Source organism: Parambassis ranga, chromosome 10 (assembly GCF_900634625.1).
Source record: "Parambassis ranga chromosome 10, fParRan2.1, whole genome shotgun sequence".
Classification (NCBI taxonomy): Eukaryota; Metazoa; Chordata; class Actinopteri; family Ambassidae; genus Parambassis; species Parambassis ranga.
Window position 1 is genome coordinate 20,898,213 of NC_041031.1, and position 18,595 is coordinate 20,916,807.

Below are 18,595 nucleotides of genomic sequence, written 5' to 3' on the forward strand. Positions count from 1 at the left end.
CACTGGCATTTAAAAAAATCACAGGCTCCCCAAATATGAGAGATTCAGCTAAAGGTCAGAAATTTCTGACTTTTGAAAGGCCACAAATGATACGAAGCCTTGATCCTGTTCCTGATTGGCCTAAAGCGAGCCTCCATCAGTCCTGTTTGTTCTAAACTTTTAAAGAAGTGTTTAAGTGGACTGAATCAAGAGTCTCACACACACACACACACACACACACACACACACACACACACTAAAGAGTATTTTGCCATTTAGTCCCTCAAACTGTGACTGTGAGTCCAGCCTGGATTTAGAAAAGGCTTCACCCACTGAAGCTGATGTAAAGTCATGCAAGCTGTGACACAGCTGGCTATACAGCTTTTATTTATTTATATTTAAAAGCTCAAAGTAAAATCCACAGTTTATTTATTTAGACTGAAATACCCACAAAACATCCCTTAAAAATGATAATAAAATTTTTTAAAAAGAGAAAATCCAAAACAAGAAGGGGAACTCTTCAAAAAAAAGAAATGTATCATGCCAAATGTAAATAACCCCCCAAAGCTAACACGCTAACAAAACAACCATCAGTGCGACATTCATCAAAAGTCAGCGCTGCGTTTATAATGCGATGTTCACTTAAACTTTTCAGCCTGATCATCAACATCATCAGTCACCATGCTCTTAATATAATTATCCGTGTTATGATTTATGCTCATTACAGCATCATCAGCATCACTGTCATCATTCAGCAGACAGAGCGAGCGCAGCCTCGTCCGTCAGCCGTGAACTCGGTGTGAGACGTCGTTTACTCGCTGCAGACGGATCAGTCACTACAGGACGTTTTTTACATTTTCCTTATTAGATTTCTTATTTTTTGTTTTGTTTAAAAACCATTTTTTGTGCTAATGAGCTAGCCTAGCATACAGCCTCTCTATGTTCCATTGTTTAGCACTAAGCAGTAGGTTGTGTTGCTGCCTGTAATCAAAGATGATGATGATGATGATGATGATGATGAAGGTAAAAAGTTTACCAATTTTGGGATCATGTTTTTAATAATGTTAAAAACTGATTCATATTCTCATGATATTTTTCAATTCTACATTAATGTGTAGGATCACACTGGCAGCAAACATTGCCTTTTTTTGTTTAGTATTTCACTGTGGCTCATGTCCTTCCATCCAAATGGACTTTTGGCTCCTCCTAGGAGAGCGTTTAGGCCCCAGCGTGGTTGTTGACGCTCACAGCAGAACCGCAGACATCACACTGAGCCCTTTGTTAAACGGACACACACTTCAAACTGAGCAGCGATGCTCGCTATCCTGGTTGGAACTGGTCGACCATGATGCTGGAGTTAGCTTAGCAGTGTCCAGTGTGTCCGGTGAGTGTGCTGCTTTTGTCAGTAACACTATCAACATGGAATTTTAGTACGCTGTTTTCACGTCACATCTAGTGTCTAATTAATTTCTGAGCCATGAATGCAGCAGTTAAAAAATTGTCAGTTTGCATCCGTTGAGGTGACTGTGGCCAGAAAAGTGTGTGTGTGTTTGTGTGTGTTTACAGAGTGAGCTCTGTCATGTTTTCAGCATAATGAGCATCATTGTCTTCTTTCCATTACTGTCATTAATATCCTCAGTTATGATCATTATAATGTCATTATCGTCATAATGATTTGCGATAGCTAACAACATTATCAGCCACCATCACCATTTAGCAGCGCGGACTGACAGAGTGTGTGTGTGTGTGTGTGTGTGTGAGTGAAGGTTATGTGACTTGTGGGGATGATGACCTGTCAGGCAGGGTGACCTGAAGCATGTGAATGGAGATGGCGGCCAAACTTCATTTACCTTTTGTCTTTGTCCCCCACACACACACACACACACACGCTCTTTCACCCTCCTCCTTGTCTCCTTGGTGCCCTGCATGATTAGTTTTCCAATGTTTTCCACTGATGAGGGCGAGTTGGTTGGAAGGTCGGCGTGCGTGCGTGTGTGTGTGTGTGTTGCAACACAACTTTTGTGTACTTTCTTTGTGTTTATTTACACACCAGCAGACAAGAGCTAACAAGGATTTGCCCTTTTTTTTTATTCTGTTTTCCAATCACGATGCTTCATAATTCCCTCTTTCACCCAGCGCACTGCGATTCTGATCAGCACTTCCCTGATAAAGCGACAGCGCCGACTGCATTACGTGTTTATGAATTGCTAATGGCGCTATTTATCACGCTATGTGACACTATTTACCATATTGAAAGTCACGGCTAGCGGTTTTTACATTTAGAAGGTGAAAATTTAAGCGCGATCGACTGTATCATCTGTCATTTTAATTTATGAGAGATTAATGCAGCGGTGGCGGCGCTCTCCGCCCACACACTCTCTTTAGGAGCTCTAACTAATGGCTGCATAATCTTCGCCTCCTCCGAATCTGAAGGTCGTCAAAGGTCACATTTTAAATAAATAAATAAAAGAGTGGATGTTGTGCTTCCGCTTTGTAGCACTCCCTAAAATAATTTTGTCAGTTTTCAATCATTGATACGAACAGCTAAAAGTCTTGAGTGAGTGCTGCCGAGTGCAGATGTTCCAGCACAAAAATGAATTATTCCTCATAAACACGGTCCTCCCCACTCAGTCAGAGTTTGATCCAGAATAAAACATTTCCCATCAGGCAAAGTCATCAATAAGTCAATAAGTAGAGTTTGAAATGAGTAACACGTTGATGCAGTCATTTACTGACTGATTTATTTATTAATATTTTAATAGATTATCCCATAGTAAAAAGCTCTTTACATAAACATAAACATGTGTTTGAATTCAGTGGCTTTATGTAGCTGCACAGGACATCATTCACCTTTCATGGTTTTGTTTTCAAATTCACTGAATTTAGAAAATGTAAATATTTCTAAACGCTTAACACAACTGTTGTTTTCTTTATAAAGACAGGCTACACAAACGATGCACAGGACAGCAAAAATGATCCATATTTCTCTCTCTAACTGAACTGATGTTAGAATATATATATATATATATATTCTATTTCTTGTATGTTTTTTCTGCTTGTTTTAATTTGATTTTTTAATAATTTAATATTTAATTTTTACATATGGTCAAACAGGGGCATGGAGCACATGCTCTTTGATATTTATTTTATTTTAATTTTTTTTGTTAATTAAGAGACATCTGATACAAAAAGATGCATCATGTTGAAAACTAAAATGTAAATGTTTAAAGTCTTAATGATCCTGTACAGCATGTTAAACAGCTGACTCAAACAACCCTTTATTCCTCATTAAGGCAGCATCTGAGTAATCCTGACACTGTAAAATGGCTTTAGACTCGTCCCCGCGTCGTCTCGGTTAACAAAGCTCATTGTGAAGCTGTAGTCGGATGAAATGGGTCAGTACAGCAGCTTATTTATAGCCCGGATCACACTGCTGTCCGCGCTCTTTCTCTCAGGCGCAGCATGAAATGATGCAATGAGCTCCAAACTGCACTACAAGTGGTCTCTGATGCAGTCCCACTGTAAGGCCACAGGTCAGCTGGGTCCTCGCTCGGGAGGAAGTCGCTGTTGGTTCGCTTTCAGTCTCACGCTGAGGCGGCGGAGCGAACCCCAGCGCTCGGCTTCAAAAAAATGGTGACATCATCAATTACTGATAATCAGCTGTTTCACCCCCCTAAATGATTGAAGAACAAAACAAACAGTGAATGGAAGTGTGGGAGTGTGATCTGCTGCCTGTGACCACCTGTGAAGGCATATTGTGAAAATTGAGGGTTATTTTGCAGTGAGGACAGTTTTAGAAAGTTTTAGGAAGAGTCTTTAGGGTTTAAGTTGAGTTTCCTCCTCCAGGCTTTATTTATAGCCTTTTAAGTACTACAACAGACACAACTTCATGCCTGTATCACAGTCTGTGAGCCGCTGTCCTGGTACATTGATAACAGGTCGTGAACAATCCTCAGATCATTAAATCTGGGTGACACATGTTGTGTATTGAACTGACATTTACAGCGCACATCAAATATTTTATAGCTGTGGTGTCATGTCGATTCCTGCAGCCAATTAGTGAGCGTTCTTTTATTCCTTCTCATATATGTAATGGTCAAACAGCAGCTGTGTGTGTGTGTCTGTGTGCAGTGGTATCGACTGTGTGCGCTGGATTCACTGTGCGTCTGTGGACTGAAGGCCGTTCTGGGGCTTTGACATTATGCAGAGAGCATCTAATGAGCATGATGGCTTTAATAAGGTAAAGAAGTCAACTGTGCAAAGACCACCGTCTTATTGTAAAATCAATGCAGCACTCAGCAGGGCGCCCAGCTGGTTAAGTGAATTGGTGCATTAGTTTGAATAAAGGAAAAAAAAAGTGTGTGCAATAACCTCTAATGCATTAAACTGCAGCACTGTAAACGTTCACTTTTAATTATTCACTTTTTAATTAAATTAGATAAAAGTAAATGAGGAGAATGAATCTTATTTGAAGCTTTGTCGTGGACAGGTCCTGCCCTTCACCCAGAGCCTGCTGGGAAAACCTCCAGTATGAGGAAACGTGAACAGAGAGGTGATACCCACCACTGCTCGTATGGGTGCCATATGAATAAGTGTTGTGATGGCGATTTGATTTTAGTCTTTTATGACTAGTGATTTAATTTGAGAGAGTTGAGGAGACGAAGGAGGGACAGGTGAATGGCACAGGAGTCTAGAGGAGCTCACGGTTTTCTGACCGTGTTAAGTCCTGTGAAGTTTTGTGTGGTATTTTTGTGCAGCATGCAAGCAGCAAATTATTTTTGTTTACTGGATCCTTATTATTTTAATACACACATCTTAATGCACGCATCAGCCTTAAGCTCCGGTGGAAGGTTTTGTAGCTCGGTCAGATTATTACTTTTTAACGTTATGTTGTTAGACACGTTAAGCTTCTCTGCCATTTTCTTGCACAGTTTTGGGCTGTTATCAAACGTTCAGACTGCTGTTATCTCTCTTCTTCCAGGTCAGATTTGCTTCTCAGATCATTTTGTTGACTCTTGACCTTGTCACTGTTAACTTCATTTGGAACCTGAACCAGGACAGTATATTTATGGATTATTGGCTTTAGGGTGTTTTGATCAGCCTGTTGAATGAATGAATGAAAGTGTATTGGCTGGGCTCCAACTCCAGGTTGTCTTGAACTGTTGAACCTCTCTGTCACAATAAAACAGGAATGTAGCCAAACAATACTGCAAATCAGGATTTCACTAACCATGATAGGTTGAGGTTGTTTTTTCAGTCCCCCCGCTCTGGTCACTTAAAACCAAGTTGCTCCCAGTGGTTGCTCCCAGTGGTTGCACCACTGGTGTGTGGATGTGTGTGTAGGCTGAATGTGAAGTCGTTACCTTTACCAGTCCATTGACTCATTGACCAACGGGTTTTGTGTTTCAAACTAGTCATCTTAGCAGTACTGATCCCGCCTGTCAGATTGTCTTTTACTGACTTCATATCTGCCTCTAACCAAGCGTTCCTCTCTCTCCTTTCCAGCTTGGCAGCATCGAAAGAAGCTGCGGCGAGGAAAGCTGCCTCCCCGATGCCGCCGTCTGAGTTCCTGGACAAACTCATGGGCAAAGTTTCGGGTTACGACGCCAGGATCCGACCGAACTTTAAAGGTAGGAGTTGCCACCGAGACTCAGTCGGATAAGACGGGAATGTAGCCAAACACTATGTTGTTGCTGCCTTTCATTACTTTCTCTAAATGCATTTTTCTAAGCCAAGGTTTAGCCGTGATTATCGCCAGCAAAAGGTTTGTATTCATCCAAAAAGAAATGCTGCTGTATTTTTAACCAGCTTGTGTTTTGGTTGTTCTAAATTTGTCGATCTCTTTTATTTGCCCTTTGCAGTGTGGAACAAAGGTAATTCTACCCTCGACTCACAGAATCAGGCTACCTCAGGTGTTAGACCCCAAGCTCTGTTCTTTTTATAACAAGACCCCGTCCCTGCACCCTCAGTCCCCATCAGATCAAACTCAGATATTTTAGGATATCTAGTGATCACAATGCTAGTTGGCTACATTCCTTGGTATCCACACAGTATCCTGAGTGCTTGTTTTGGTGGTCAAGGTAATGTGCCTCTCTCCCACGAGCGTGCTTCTAAATATGGTGATCATGATGATGAATTTAATATTTAGTGACCTCTCCCTGAATGGAAGCCCCTCATAAAGACACATGTCAGAGGTTTCTATTTTAAATGTCCTCAAATTAGGAACACAGTCTGGACATTAATGAGCTTGTACGCTGAACTTGGAGAACTGGGGCAACCCTCCATTTTCATTAAAGTGTATGAATAATACAACAGGTTAAAAAAAATGATAGCAATTGGAAGAGACAGAAAAAAATATCAGAAATATGGATTTTGTTGAGCCTTGTTGCATGTTAAATAACTGAGATTCTCAGAATGGATGTGAGTAACTTCAAATGCCAGGTCAGGTGTGTACAAAACATTAGTACCCTCAGAACTCCACAGCATCACTTACTACACTGCTGCATCCCTCCTTCAACCTTGGATGTGAGCATTGGATCAATCAGTGGGAAAACGTGTTCATACCTGCCAACAGCCCTGAGCGTTCACCATGAATATTCATCATACACTCAGTTGTATATGTTTCAAGTGTGTCTTTGAAACACAACCTTCACACAAAGCGTCTGTCAACAAAATCCAAGAGACATGTGTGCGACTGCCAGGCCACAATTGGCTAGCTAAAGGCACTTTAACACACAGTGGAGTAGCATATCGGGATGAAAGACAGCATCACGAATGGGTAGATGTCTCAAGGTACCATGAAGAGGTGTGCTTCCATGTAGCTGTAGGAGGTTAGCAGGTTCACCAGGCCAAGTAATAAGTCTGTATCTCTGAACTCAAGCCACGGCCAAATGAGTGTGGTTAAAGAATACATTGGTTTGCTTCCAAATTTAACCAGAAGGGATGCTGAGTTTAGTTAATCAGAAAGTCCTGCCATGAAGATGGTGGACAGGTTTTCCACCTCGAAAATGACACGAACCAGATCCTGTGGAGGAAAGTCTGCTAGTGGAAACATGCTCGACAGTGCAGACCAGCTTAAAACGACCTGATAGTGTGGTTGTCACAAGGACAGTAGTCATGTGTTTGGCAGGTTTTATAGAAAGGCAGTTTTCTTTGTAACTAGCTAGCTAAACTAGCTTTGACTAAGCAGTGAAACAAATGTAGTTACGCCAGTGCATCACCTAACATTTCGGCAACAAGCAGCAGGGACGATCCCACTCTACATTCATTTCTAATGTGCTCTCAGAATTTGTACAGCTACAGTCTTAGTAGCTTTAAAATGACCCAGTGTCTTATGGGGTCAAGCGGCAGCTGTGAGGATGCCAGTTTGGGATCCATAGTGTTGGCTGGTATGGGTATGTGCATTTCCACTGTACGTTTGGTCAAAATCAGAGCAGTGGTAACTGCAAGAGCTCTTTTAAGAAAAAAGACTCACATTTTATATAAATGACTTTGGTTTGGCCCGCTTGATGACACAACTGGCCTGATTTTGGTAAACCTAAATATCCACCAAAGTGGGCTAAAAGCCACAAAGCCTGCATGATTTCCCCTTGCTTGTGATGAAATTCAGCTGGGATTTCTATTCTCATTTCTTGGCGCTTCTTCTGCCTACATCTCATAAGGATGCTGTTCTCCTGTCTGTCCTTCTGAGGCAGCAGTGATAGGTGTCCTAATATTTTGTACACAGCCTGCTAGAATGTGCACAGGTGAACCCCGGCGTATGTTTATGAATGCTGCCATGGAGCTTTCCTTTCTTATTTTGCTGAGCCCATAATGGTATAACCCATTATATGGTGATCTCTGTAAGTGGGATATCTCTCGGCTAATGCAAGTCAGAATGGAGAGGAGTGGAGGGGTTTCACCGTGTCTGAGTGTGTATTATTAAACCTGCTGCGGCTGCAAAAACAGCTGAAACCGCTTGTGCATCCTGACCTGCCAAGAATTTGTTCAGGTGTTTTTTTTTTCTTTTTCTTCTTCTTCTTCTTTTTTTTTTAAAAAAAGGCAATTTCTATTTTTTTCTTTATTTAATTTCTCCTCAGCTCTGCTTCTTGGCAACAATCCAGTGTGATTTACTGACGCTAGCGCTGCACTGACCTTTACAAATCAGGATTTAAACAGGCCGATGTGGCACTTATTTGAATTTATAGCTCCTCCCGCCGCCCCCCTCCCCCCATGCTTCTAATGTGATGTCATAAAAAAGTTAAATGCAAATGAAAGTAGTCTCTGGCAGAGTGCTATACATGCAGAGAATAACAACCGTACAGCTGAGGTCAGGCAGCTTCACTGCAACACAAATAAATCAACAAGTTTAAAAACTATAAACCCGTTTTCAGAATGGGCGTTCTGTGATGAAGACACTCATTCAGGGGGATAAGCATGTCTTTTATATAATCTGCTAAGCTAATTGTGTCGGGGACTATTGTTAGCAGACAGATCCTGATGCGAACTCTTTCCAGACTCTGTCATGGCTGTCAGGTCGACAGAGTGCCATAGCGTGAGCTCTCTTGACTTGCTCATTCATGCAGTTTTTCTTTGTGTGTCTGTCTGTCTGTGTTTGTGTGTGTGTGTGTGTGTGTGTGTGTGTGTGTCCTACCAGCTAACTACATCACTGCATTAATCACACTCATGAAATAAACAGCTTGACAGCTCTGCTCCTTAATAAACTCTGGGGGGAAAAGAAACAAAAAAATTCTGCTTGCTCTGCAGGGGAATTAGTCTGGAGGAAAACACAGGAAAAAAAACGGAGAGACTGGAATAATGAATGTAATGTTTCTTAGTCACCCAATCAAATCACGCTGAAATTAAATGAATCCTCGTTTTGTTTTAGAGCCACATAAAGGACCCCTGGGTGGCTCAGTGTGTAGATGTCACCCTCCAGTAGTCTCGTTTAAGGATTTTCTTGTTCCTGGAACCCTATATTGGAAAAAATTATATTTACAACTTAATAATACATCGTTCACTGTGGAATATTAAACATGTTAGGACTGTTTTAGGAAATAGAAATACCAGACAATTAATTAAGACTTAACTTAACCCAGCATTTGCTTTAGACATAATGATAGAGGAAGTTCGATGTGACTCAACCCACATATGAGCAAAAAGGTGGCCGGCAGCTCTCAATATGCAGTTTTTGGCACTTTTGCCAAGTTTACTCTGTTAGTCTAGAGTCAAAAATAATTCTGACACAAGTTAGAAATAATTGACTAGGTAATCAGCTAGCTAAGTAGAGCTCGGTAGGAGAGAGGTCTTAAAGGCCTTTGTGTCACTAATGTTGATGCAGGACTCAAAGGTTGTGACCAGGAAGGGTCACGCTGCCTCCCACTGGTGGATGTTGAGTCTGTTCATATCATTGAATTTTTCTGACATTAGAGAGTGCAGATGTCTTTAGAACCAGCTGTTGCAATACCACATGTGACCACTGGGACATCAGATTAATTCAAACTTCGGGGCAGTTTATCAACCAGCTGGCTTATTCATCAGCTCACCACCGAATGGACCTGAGTTTCTGTTTACCAACAGAAATGTTGAACTCCAGAACTCCTGCTGAAAGTTCAGTTCCATTGAGTTTCCAAAAGGCAATCTTCTCTTCCGCCTACACACTTCGCCCTCTCATCAAATTAGCACCAGTGCTGCTAATCTCAGTCATAGACGGAGAGCACGGAGGGAGAGAGGAGAGGGAAGAAAATGAAATTTGCCTGAAGCTACGAATACGCCAGCACGAGAGGAAATTACAGCCATCATGAATGGGGGGGTCCAATGCGTGGGCAAAAAGAGAACAAAAAAAAAAAGCTTCCGATTGATTTAGCAGGTTTCTCCATCGGAGAGAGGAGAGCAAACACTCCTGACACATTCAGGACAAGCCATTTATAATCCATGAGTTCATCCCTTCTTTCCCTCTCTCTGCCTCTCATTCTTATAATCCGGTTTTGTTTTTTCCTTTTCACTCATATTTCTTTCTCTTCTTGCCTTCAAGTGTGTGTACCTGCTAACCCTACCTACAAATCAGCTGGTTTGATTCCTTTAAATTTAATCTGCCGTTGTGTTCTTTCCTTCATTTTTTTCCTCCCTTCTCTTTATAATCCTTTTAATCCCTCGTGCATCTTCCCCTCTCTCGTCTCCTCTCCTTTTACCCTCCTCGGGCTCTTTCTGTATTTGAGCCTTGTTTACCAATTGCACTGGTCCGTGGATCAAATTGGATGCCTTTGACCCGGCTGACCAGCTTCTCAGGCAGCAGTGGAGCTTACAGAGCAGGAAGAGGCTGTTCACTTCCTCCAAAAAGTGACGCCGTGCCTGTCTGATCTGCTACCTGCAGTAATGAATGTCCACATGGCACTCTACAGATAAATGATGTGTATGAGAGTGTGAGAGAGATAGGAGGCCGGGTGTGTTTGTGTGTCTGATTCGTGTGCACTTGATGAATGGCACAGACTACAGCTGCAGCTCCCCTCTCCCTCTCTGCCATAACCTTGTCCTTCCTCATCACTCAAGCCAGGCAGCGGTGAGGACGAAGACTGTGAGCAGGCTTCTGGTTTTAGGCTGAACCAGAACTTGTGGCTATAGCGATCAGCTATGTCCCTCACCAGCCCACCTTACTGCACAGAAATCAGACCCCAAATGTGTCGCCAGCCTTCACCACGGGTCTGCTGCAGCGGGGCTTTGTACGGTCAGGACTCTGAGCTCTGAGTTTTGCTCCTTCTGATACCATCCTTTTATTTCACGCTGCTCTCACGGCTGGTTTGGCAAAGCTCCCTTCTTCTTCTCTCTGCTCTTAAGCAAATCCACCACTGTGTCACTCTCTGAGCTCTGCAGACACAAGTAAATACAGAAAAGGCAGTCTATGTGCATGTTAGGCTCCCTCTGTTCTCTTTATGTTTCCTTCTCCTCTCCTCACCAGGGTTGAACATGTCGAGGTGGGACTTTAGTTATTAGCTGTCGGAGCTTGACGTTCATTTGTCGTTATCAGCACTTGTTTAATGGCTACTTAATGGGATTAATGGGCATAAGGTAATGAGTGTGGGGCAGAGGAATGGCTGCTGGTGTGTATGTGGGGGGGGGATGGAGGAATAAGGGAGAGAGGAAAAAAAAGAGACAAGGGATGGGGGGGGGGGGGGCATATAGCAAAGAGCTAACCGACCTAGGGGGATTTGCTTACGACGGGAGAAAGGAGAGAGCTGCAGATGGCAAAAAGTGCAATCCAGGGTCTCACACTGCAAACACAGAATGTTTCCACTAGCTTAGCGCCGGAATTTTGATGCTAACACAGTTCCCAGTGGACGTCAGTATTGCTCAGTTATGTACAACACTTGCAGGAGAGAGATACAGAGCTGTAATAACCTCCTCTTCCTTTATTCTGTGACTGTGTACAAGGATGCAGAAATGTACTGGAGTGAGCGGACATCCATGCCCACAGGAAGGTCCTGTAGCTCTTTTAGTATTCTAGTAAATCTGTTTCCATGCCAGGGAATTTGGATGGGGACTCTCTCCCTCTCTCTATAAGTGTATATATATATATATATATATATATATATATATATATATATATATATGTATATTGCATGGAGTGAGGAATTTAAATGTCGCCGCAGAGGTGACTCTCAGAGTTATGACAAAAATATTGATCGGCGTCGAGAGGGAGGTGACGGAATGGCAAGGGCGACAGAGAGAGGAACATTGAACAGGATAATGTCGAGAAACTCTGGAATAGAGAAAGTGATGGGAGGGAGTGTGTTATAGGGATGGAGTCCGATGAGTATTAGTGAATGAATTCCATATCTCTTGTACTTACTATAAATATATCGTCATTGTTTCTTCTTGATCTAAAGATAGCGAAGCCTTTAGCTCAAAGCAAAGTCTAATCTGGGACGTGTAAGAAGACGTGATAGCTGCACTGCTCTCTCTTCCTCCCCTTTACAGCCCACTGGTCCATGGCTAATAAGTTTATAAGGAGGGGAATACTGCTTTATAAAAGGCCATTCAGTCCTCCCACGGAATCCCATCACACCTCCAATTACCAGCTTGAGGGGGAAAAAAAAGGCAGTATCAGTGGGAAACGCCTGACGAGAAGGTTGATGTGTAATTGTTTACCACTGCGACACAATCAGGAAGGCGGCTGCTGCTGCTGCTGTGTTCAGGGTTTACATGGCAGATGTGTCTAATCGTCAGCTGATAGAGGAACACATTCAGGAAAAACCCCTAACAAACATAAAATACTACCAGGCTTTTTTTTTTTTTTTTCACGCACGTTCCCTCTGCATCGTCTGGAGAATTGATTCTGTTCAGTGCCTGTAATTAGCTCCTGTTATTAGATCCCCGCTGCCAGCAAAGCAAAGCCCCAAAAAACCAAAGCTGCGGCGCTTTTAATGCCAGGATCAGGTGCTCAGATGTTCGACAGGTTGCCCGGCCGTGAGGCTAAGCCCGGGCTTAGCCCTGACACACAGAGAGAGAGAGAGAGAGATTGTCGTGCAGTGTGGAGGGAGGAAAAATTGCCTTTCATGGATTCAGGCAGATTATAGAGTTTAAGTCACCTGTCTACAACAGTTCATGGTCACCACCAATATTTCCATCTATCTTAGAAGCCATTTCCTTTTTTTTTTTTTTTTTTGGGCTGACAATGACAGATTACAATATTGCTCCCAGACTTCTAACACATTCTTCACAATGGCAGTTGTCAAGTACAGCAAAGCAGGCAGGGTGCGGCTTACTCAGTCCGCTGCAGTTCGGAGGCAAAATAGGACATCAATCAACGGGTCTGACCTATGAAAGAAAAACGCCGGCCGCGTGTGCTCGCAGGACGTTTGTGGCTTCTGTAGTTTAGAGTTCATTTAGATCGGCAGAGATCTAAATGAACTGCACGTCGACTCCTATATGAAGACATTTGCATGATCCTTGGGGTTCAGTACCTGCTGATGAAGCACACAGTAGAACTTTGGTCTTGTACTTTCGGAACTTTTCTAAACAGATCCAATAAGCCACTGATCTTCAGTGACACATCAGGCCGAGTGTTTGGTGTTGAACAGTAACTTTCCTGGACAGAACAGGGTGGAGGTGGTGGAGGTGGAGGTGGGGGGGAGGCCTTGTCACTGCAGAACAATGAATCGCTCAGCCTTAACTCCCCTTTACGTTAGCAGGTTGGCACTTTTCCGTTATAAATCAGCCTCTCTGCACTCGTTAAAGCTCTCTTTCTGTGGTTCCACTGAACTGACGCGGCCCGTTTGTAAGGAGATTTACATTTTTCCGAGGCTGGGTGTAGAACCTTTTGTCATTCCAATGGGCTCCATTTCAGCCAAATGACTTGGATTTAATAACCACCCATTTAAAGGAAATTCATTTCAGATTCGGGGATCCATTTGTTCAGTCCTTCTGGGGGTTAGAGCTCCATTTCTATTGAACGGGATAAAGACTTTTAGATGTTTTTTTTTTTTCATTTAGCTGTGGTGGAATATGAAACTCATCATCAACCTGTTGCTCAAAAGACAAAGTGGCCAAAAAAAAAACTGAGGCAGAAAGAAGCCAGTTTGACATGTAGTCTTTGCACTCTCCCCTACCCTCCTCCTCCTCCTCTTCCTCCTCTTCCTCTCTGGCCTCTTGCATCTCCTGTAGTGCATTTTGCTAGTCTTTACTTCAGCTCCTCTTGACAGATCTGCATTGCAACCCTCCTCCTCCTCTTCATCTCAGTGCATCGCCTCCTCTCCTGCCCGCTGCAGTATGGCAGTAGTCTCTCTCTCTCTCTCTCTCTCTTTTTTCGTGCATCCCTCCTTCCTTGCTATTGCCTTCACAGTATGTTGCCCCCCCCCTTTCTCCCCTGCCCCCCCTCTCTAAGTCTCCCCCACTGCCACACGCTCGCCACCGCTGAGCGTTGGCAGCAGTGCGACACCTTAGATAATCGAGCCTTGCTGTCTTGTTTCGCTACCTTGATAGACGAAGCGGTTGTTTTCCTTAACGAGGACAAACAACGTATAGTTGGTAACATGTTGTTAGTATATGCTGTGTTTAATTCTGATCTTTTTTTTATTAGACCCCAAAGGCTCCAAAAATGAAGCTACTCACAAGAAAGGTACTTTTCTTTTTCTTTTGTTTTTTTGTTCTTCTTCTTTTCTTCCCTGACCATCTTTCTTCTGTTTGACAGTCACTCATGCAATGATGGTGCATTTTCCAAATGTTGAGAAGATGAGGAACATTAGGGAAATGCCTCCTTGGTTTTAAATATAGATTGATAGATTGCCTGTGTGTTGCTGCAGGTAATAAAAAGTGTTGTTAGCATTATGAATGCATTATGCTGATGTGTTTCTTCTCCCTTAATGCTATGCATTAACGTGGCACAACATGTCGGAGCCGGTGGTTTCTGGCAGAAGAAGACCTTTTCTGAGGAAATGAATGTGTTCTGATTCCCTCATGAAGCCAACTCAACTCTGTATCATTAGCTGCACAGGACGCCTTCTGGCACCTGATAACACCGAACAGAACAGCACATGTGTTGTATTCATTGTCAGTAACTTGTCAGTGCACTGAGGCAGTGTCAGTGTTGTGTAGACTGATTCAACCCTTGGTATAATTTTCATCCGAACTGCTGTGGAGTAGGTCTCATTTAGAGGCTGCTGAATTCTGGTTTCATCAGGAGCTGAAGCTGAGTCTGTTTCCATCTGTTTATCACGCCGCAGCACCAGGATCCACCCGTTCTGTGCATTTATGTACATGATACAACAGTGTCCAATGAATGAATCATGTTGATTGTGCCATCTTTGCTAATGATGCCAAATAGCTGCTAGCTGTGTAAATGGCAAAACATTGCGGCTGTGCCCGGCAGCACTATACCTACTCACTATATGGGGATGTTTTCAGAGGACTACATATATTGGACTGAATGGCCAAGTGACAAAATGACAACTAGCATCATTTGTTACACAAACACAGATTATATTCGGGTAATTAGTTTTGCATTTTTACTCAGCACTCACTTGAAAGCACTAGAAAACACACACTTCCATTTTGTTAGGACCCGCCCTCTTAGTACACAGGAAATGTGCACAGTGCATATGTCATCTGTCAGTGTATTGAGTCAAAAGTCAAAATCGGCTATTAAAGTAGCCTAATTAATAGGTAAAATAAACAGTAAATATTTTTATGTACCCCTTAAGAAGTTATAACTAATAAGAAAGAGTAATCAGTGCCATGCCATTGTGCAGTATCCTAGTCTAAAGTGATGTTATCAGGTGCATCCTCTTGTGTCAGATCCACAGATCCTGACTCAGCTCAAAGTTTGAAACGTTCCACACATCCAAAATTTCATCTGGGTCCATGCAGTGTTCAGCTAAGAGAAAAAAGCCCACAGCATTGTATGGGCATCAGTCCAAACATCCCAGTGCAGCTCAATAGCGTGTAGTAAAAGATGAGACCCGTGGTGAGGATGGGGTTAAACTGCAGTAATATTGTGTAGATATGAAGACACAGTACAGTACAGTATAGAACGGCTCTGTTACTCATTGGTTCCTTGTTGATCCGTGTTAAAGAATCTCTCTCTGCCCATTTGTCTTGTTAGCCTAACATGCTAGCGCTCGTAGCACAGCAGGCCCTTTTACGCAGTGGCTCCTGTCAGTCGTGACTAATGTGTATGTGGCCCTAATTTGCATGCACAAGAGAGGAAGCCATGTTAGAACCCCCCCACCCCCACCCCGCCCCCACGTCCCGCTGCCACACACACACACACTCTGCTCACAATTACTGCTGCAGGACTTTTCCAGACAATTACAGTTGGTGATGGAGCAAACAGCAGAGGTGATGCACTGGGTAATCTTTTTGTGCACCGCTGGCAGACAGAGTCCACAGCGCAGGTTCAGAATCATGTATATTTATTTCCAGTGGAATCTTATTATGGCAGCAGTGCAGAGGGAGGTTCGGAGGATCAGGAAGTTGACTCGGTTTCTGCGTCTTTTTTTTAAGATGATTAAAACAAATGTTGTTATCCGCAGCGCTGCAGATATGATCCCTTTGTGTCCACAGACTGTGGGTGAATAAGTCCATTGAGAGAGAGACTCTGTTGGTTTGCAGACTAAAGACCCCAATTACCTCCTGAGCTTATATTCTGCTGGCCGGCTTCACCGGAGACGGTGTTTTATATTAGCAGGCAGCAGCCTGTCTGCCTCCAGGCTGCTGCCAAAAGAAGAGGAAAAACTGCAAAGCTAATAAGAAATAATTTCTCATTTTAATGTTCAAATAGCAGAAGCAGAACTACAGGCTGAGATGAGAGGAAGGCAGTGTCAGGTGTTGGGCTGCACATAACACTGACTTACATTTTGCTTTTGCCACATACTGAGCTCTTTTAGGGTACGTTCACATTTGCCAGGTTTGGTTTAATTAAAACAAATTAGTGTGAATTAAACAAGTGGATTCAGACCAGTTGAACAGAACGGGTCGTGAGGATCAATTGAAATATAAATGCAGCAGAGCGCATGATGAAATCTAAAGCAACCAAACTCAGAATCTACCCACTCAGCAACAAGCTGTGGCCAAAACAACGTCCAAACTATGCTGAATGTGGTAGAAAAGTGTGACGGTCCTTACGCCTGTGGAGTGAAGCACTATAAATAACAACTAGTTACTTCAATAATGATACTTTATATAATATTAGGGATAAACGTAGAAAGATGCAACACATTTCCATTGTTTTCATGGCTCAACCAGACGGTAAAACCCCACATCTGCCAGATGTGGCACATGGTTGTATTTATGCTAACAGAGCATCATGTTGCCGATGTCATCCAATCATGTGGCTGAAAAAGCAGCAAAAGGCCGCGTTAGGAGGCAATGTTCAGGAGTCCAGGGTTCAAGTCTCCCGACACCGTGAGCTGTTTTGTTTTTGATCGCAGTGGCCATTAAAAAAAGTAAAGATCATCTTAAAACACACAAATGTTTGTTTGTCATTAAATGTTTTTAATGACTGAGAAATTGACAACCCAATATCTGATGATTAGTTTTTAACAGATAAAATTTGTGATTGAGTCCATGGATGCACTGGGTGGCTGATAAGTAGTGTCACCAATGAGAGCCACACATAGTTTTGCAAAATATAAACAATGCCGTGAGCTAATAAAAACAGGGAGAAGAGATAATAACGTTGAGACGATCATATTTTGCCCACCACTGTTTTATTTTGGATTATTCTTATTAAGTGGCACGATCAGAACTGTCCAATCAGCTTCTGAGCCGAGTTGTGTTCCTGTTGTTTTTATCTTTGATCATAATTTCTGCTTTGATCCAATTTGTGTGAACACTAAATATTTTTTCAACACCAGAAACAAGGTGTCAGTTTCAGGCTCAGACATTTGACCTTTTTTTTTCTCAGTATTGTAAATGATTAGCATATTTCCTGCCATATTGATCTGGGAAGACTGGTGGGTCAGAAAAAGCAGTTTGCATACATGTATAATTGCATTTTTTATATATATATATATATATATATATATATATATATATATATATATATATATAGTGATAACAGTGAGGAAAGAGCCAACCCACAACAATCAATATGGCCGCCAGGTGTAAAATTACTTGAAGGCACAGCAAGACAACTTCTCCAAAAGATTTGAGATGCTGGAGATTAAAGTCTATCGATCTGATCACAGTGAACTGGAGTTCAGTATCCTCACTGGGGCCCTCTGTCTTTTAGAAGAGAAAGGAAGATGACAGCAGAGTGAAGGTGAAAAAATAAGATTCAGGAGAGGAAGGATGTAATAATGTAAGAGGAGAGAGAGGACAGAAGGTTATAAAGGAATCTTAGCTTTATGCAAAGAAATTAAATCATGTAGAGAAAGGACGAATAGCACAATAATAAGAGGAGACAAACGGAATGAATGAAGGGGGTGAAGGCTAGTGACAAAAGGACTAAATGAAAGGAAATGGGTGAATAAATAAGCCACAGCTGCAGAGACCTGAAGCTGAGCACAGACACGACAGGCGGAGAAAGTCATCATCAAGCAGGCAGAAGAGGAGAGGGAGCAGATAGGGAGGAGGTGGAGAGGGGATTTCTCTTCCAGCGTGTTCAGCAGAATCCAGTCAGCAGGTCAGGGCCTCGAGCCTGGTCAGGGCCGCCGTCGGCAGCAGCCGTTCTTCCTGATTAGAGGCTCTCTACGCTGCTCCTTCTGTTGTTGGGATGTTCAGCACATATTACACACAACTCACCTCCTCGCACCGGTGCTTTATGCAGATTAATGTTAGGCCAAAGGATATTTGTCTGCTCAGAGACTCAGGGCTTCTCATTCCTTCCTTCCTTCCTCCCCCCTGTGGTGCTGTGCAAAAGGGCCCAAGGATTCATTCTGCCTGTGCAGATTTATGCTCGTCCAAGTGGCCGGTGTCATTGTGGACGGCTGGACGGCTTTGTGATGTGACTGCACCGTGCTTTAGAGGGGTGACACTTGGAGCAGATTGCTGTTATTTTATTTTTTTTTTATTGAGAGGGGGGAAAAATACTGCTATGTAGATTTCTGCTTATCCAAGTGGCCTGTCTCATGGAGAACACCTTTGTGATTGCACAGTGCTGCAGAAAGCTAACACTGCAGAATGGTGACTGCCGGCGGGAGCG

General features: G+C 42.8%; 1 protein-coding gene across 2 annotated transcripts in view; it reads left to right on the plus strand.

The window, feature by feature from the left end:
- Positions 1 to 18,595, plus strand: part of glra1 (glycine receptor, alpha 1) — an 84,014-nt gene that overhangs the window by 12,141 nt on the left and 53,278 nt on the right. Inside the window, exons 2-4 of one of the 2 annotated variants that reach the window (XM_028416107.1) lie at positions 5,485 to 5,609; positions 5,841 to 5,852; positions 14,033 to 14,071. In XM_028416107.1, the coding sequence (XP_028271908.1) occupies positions 5,485 to 5,609; positions 5,841 to 5,852; positions 14,033 to 14,071 (176 nt within the window). The remainder of the gene's footprint in view (positions 1 to 5,484; positions 5,610 to 5,840; positions 5,853 to 14,032; positions 14,072 to 18,595) is intronic. The other variant, XM_028416108.1, reaches the window with a different exon arrangement.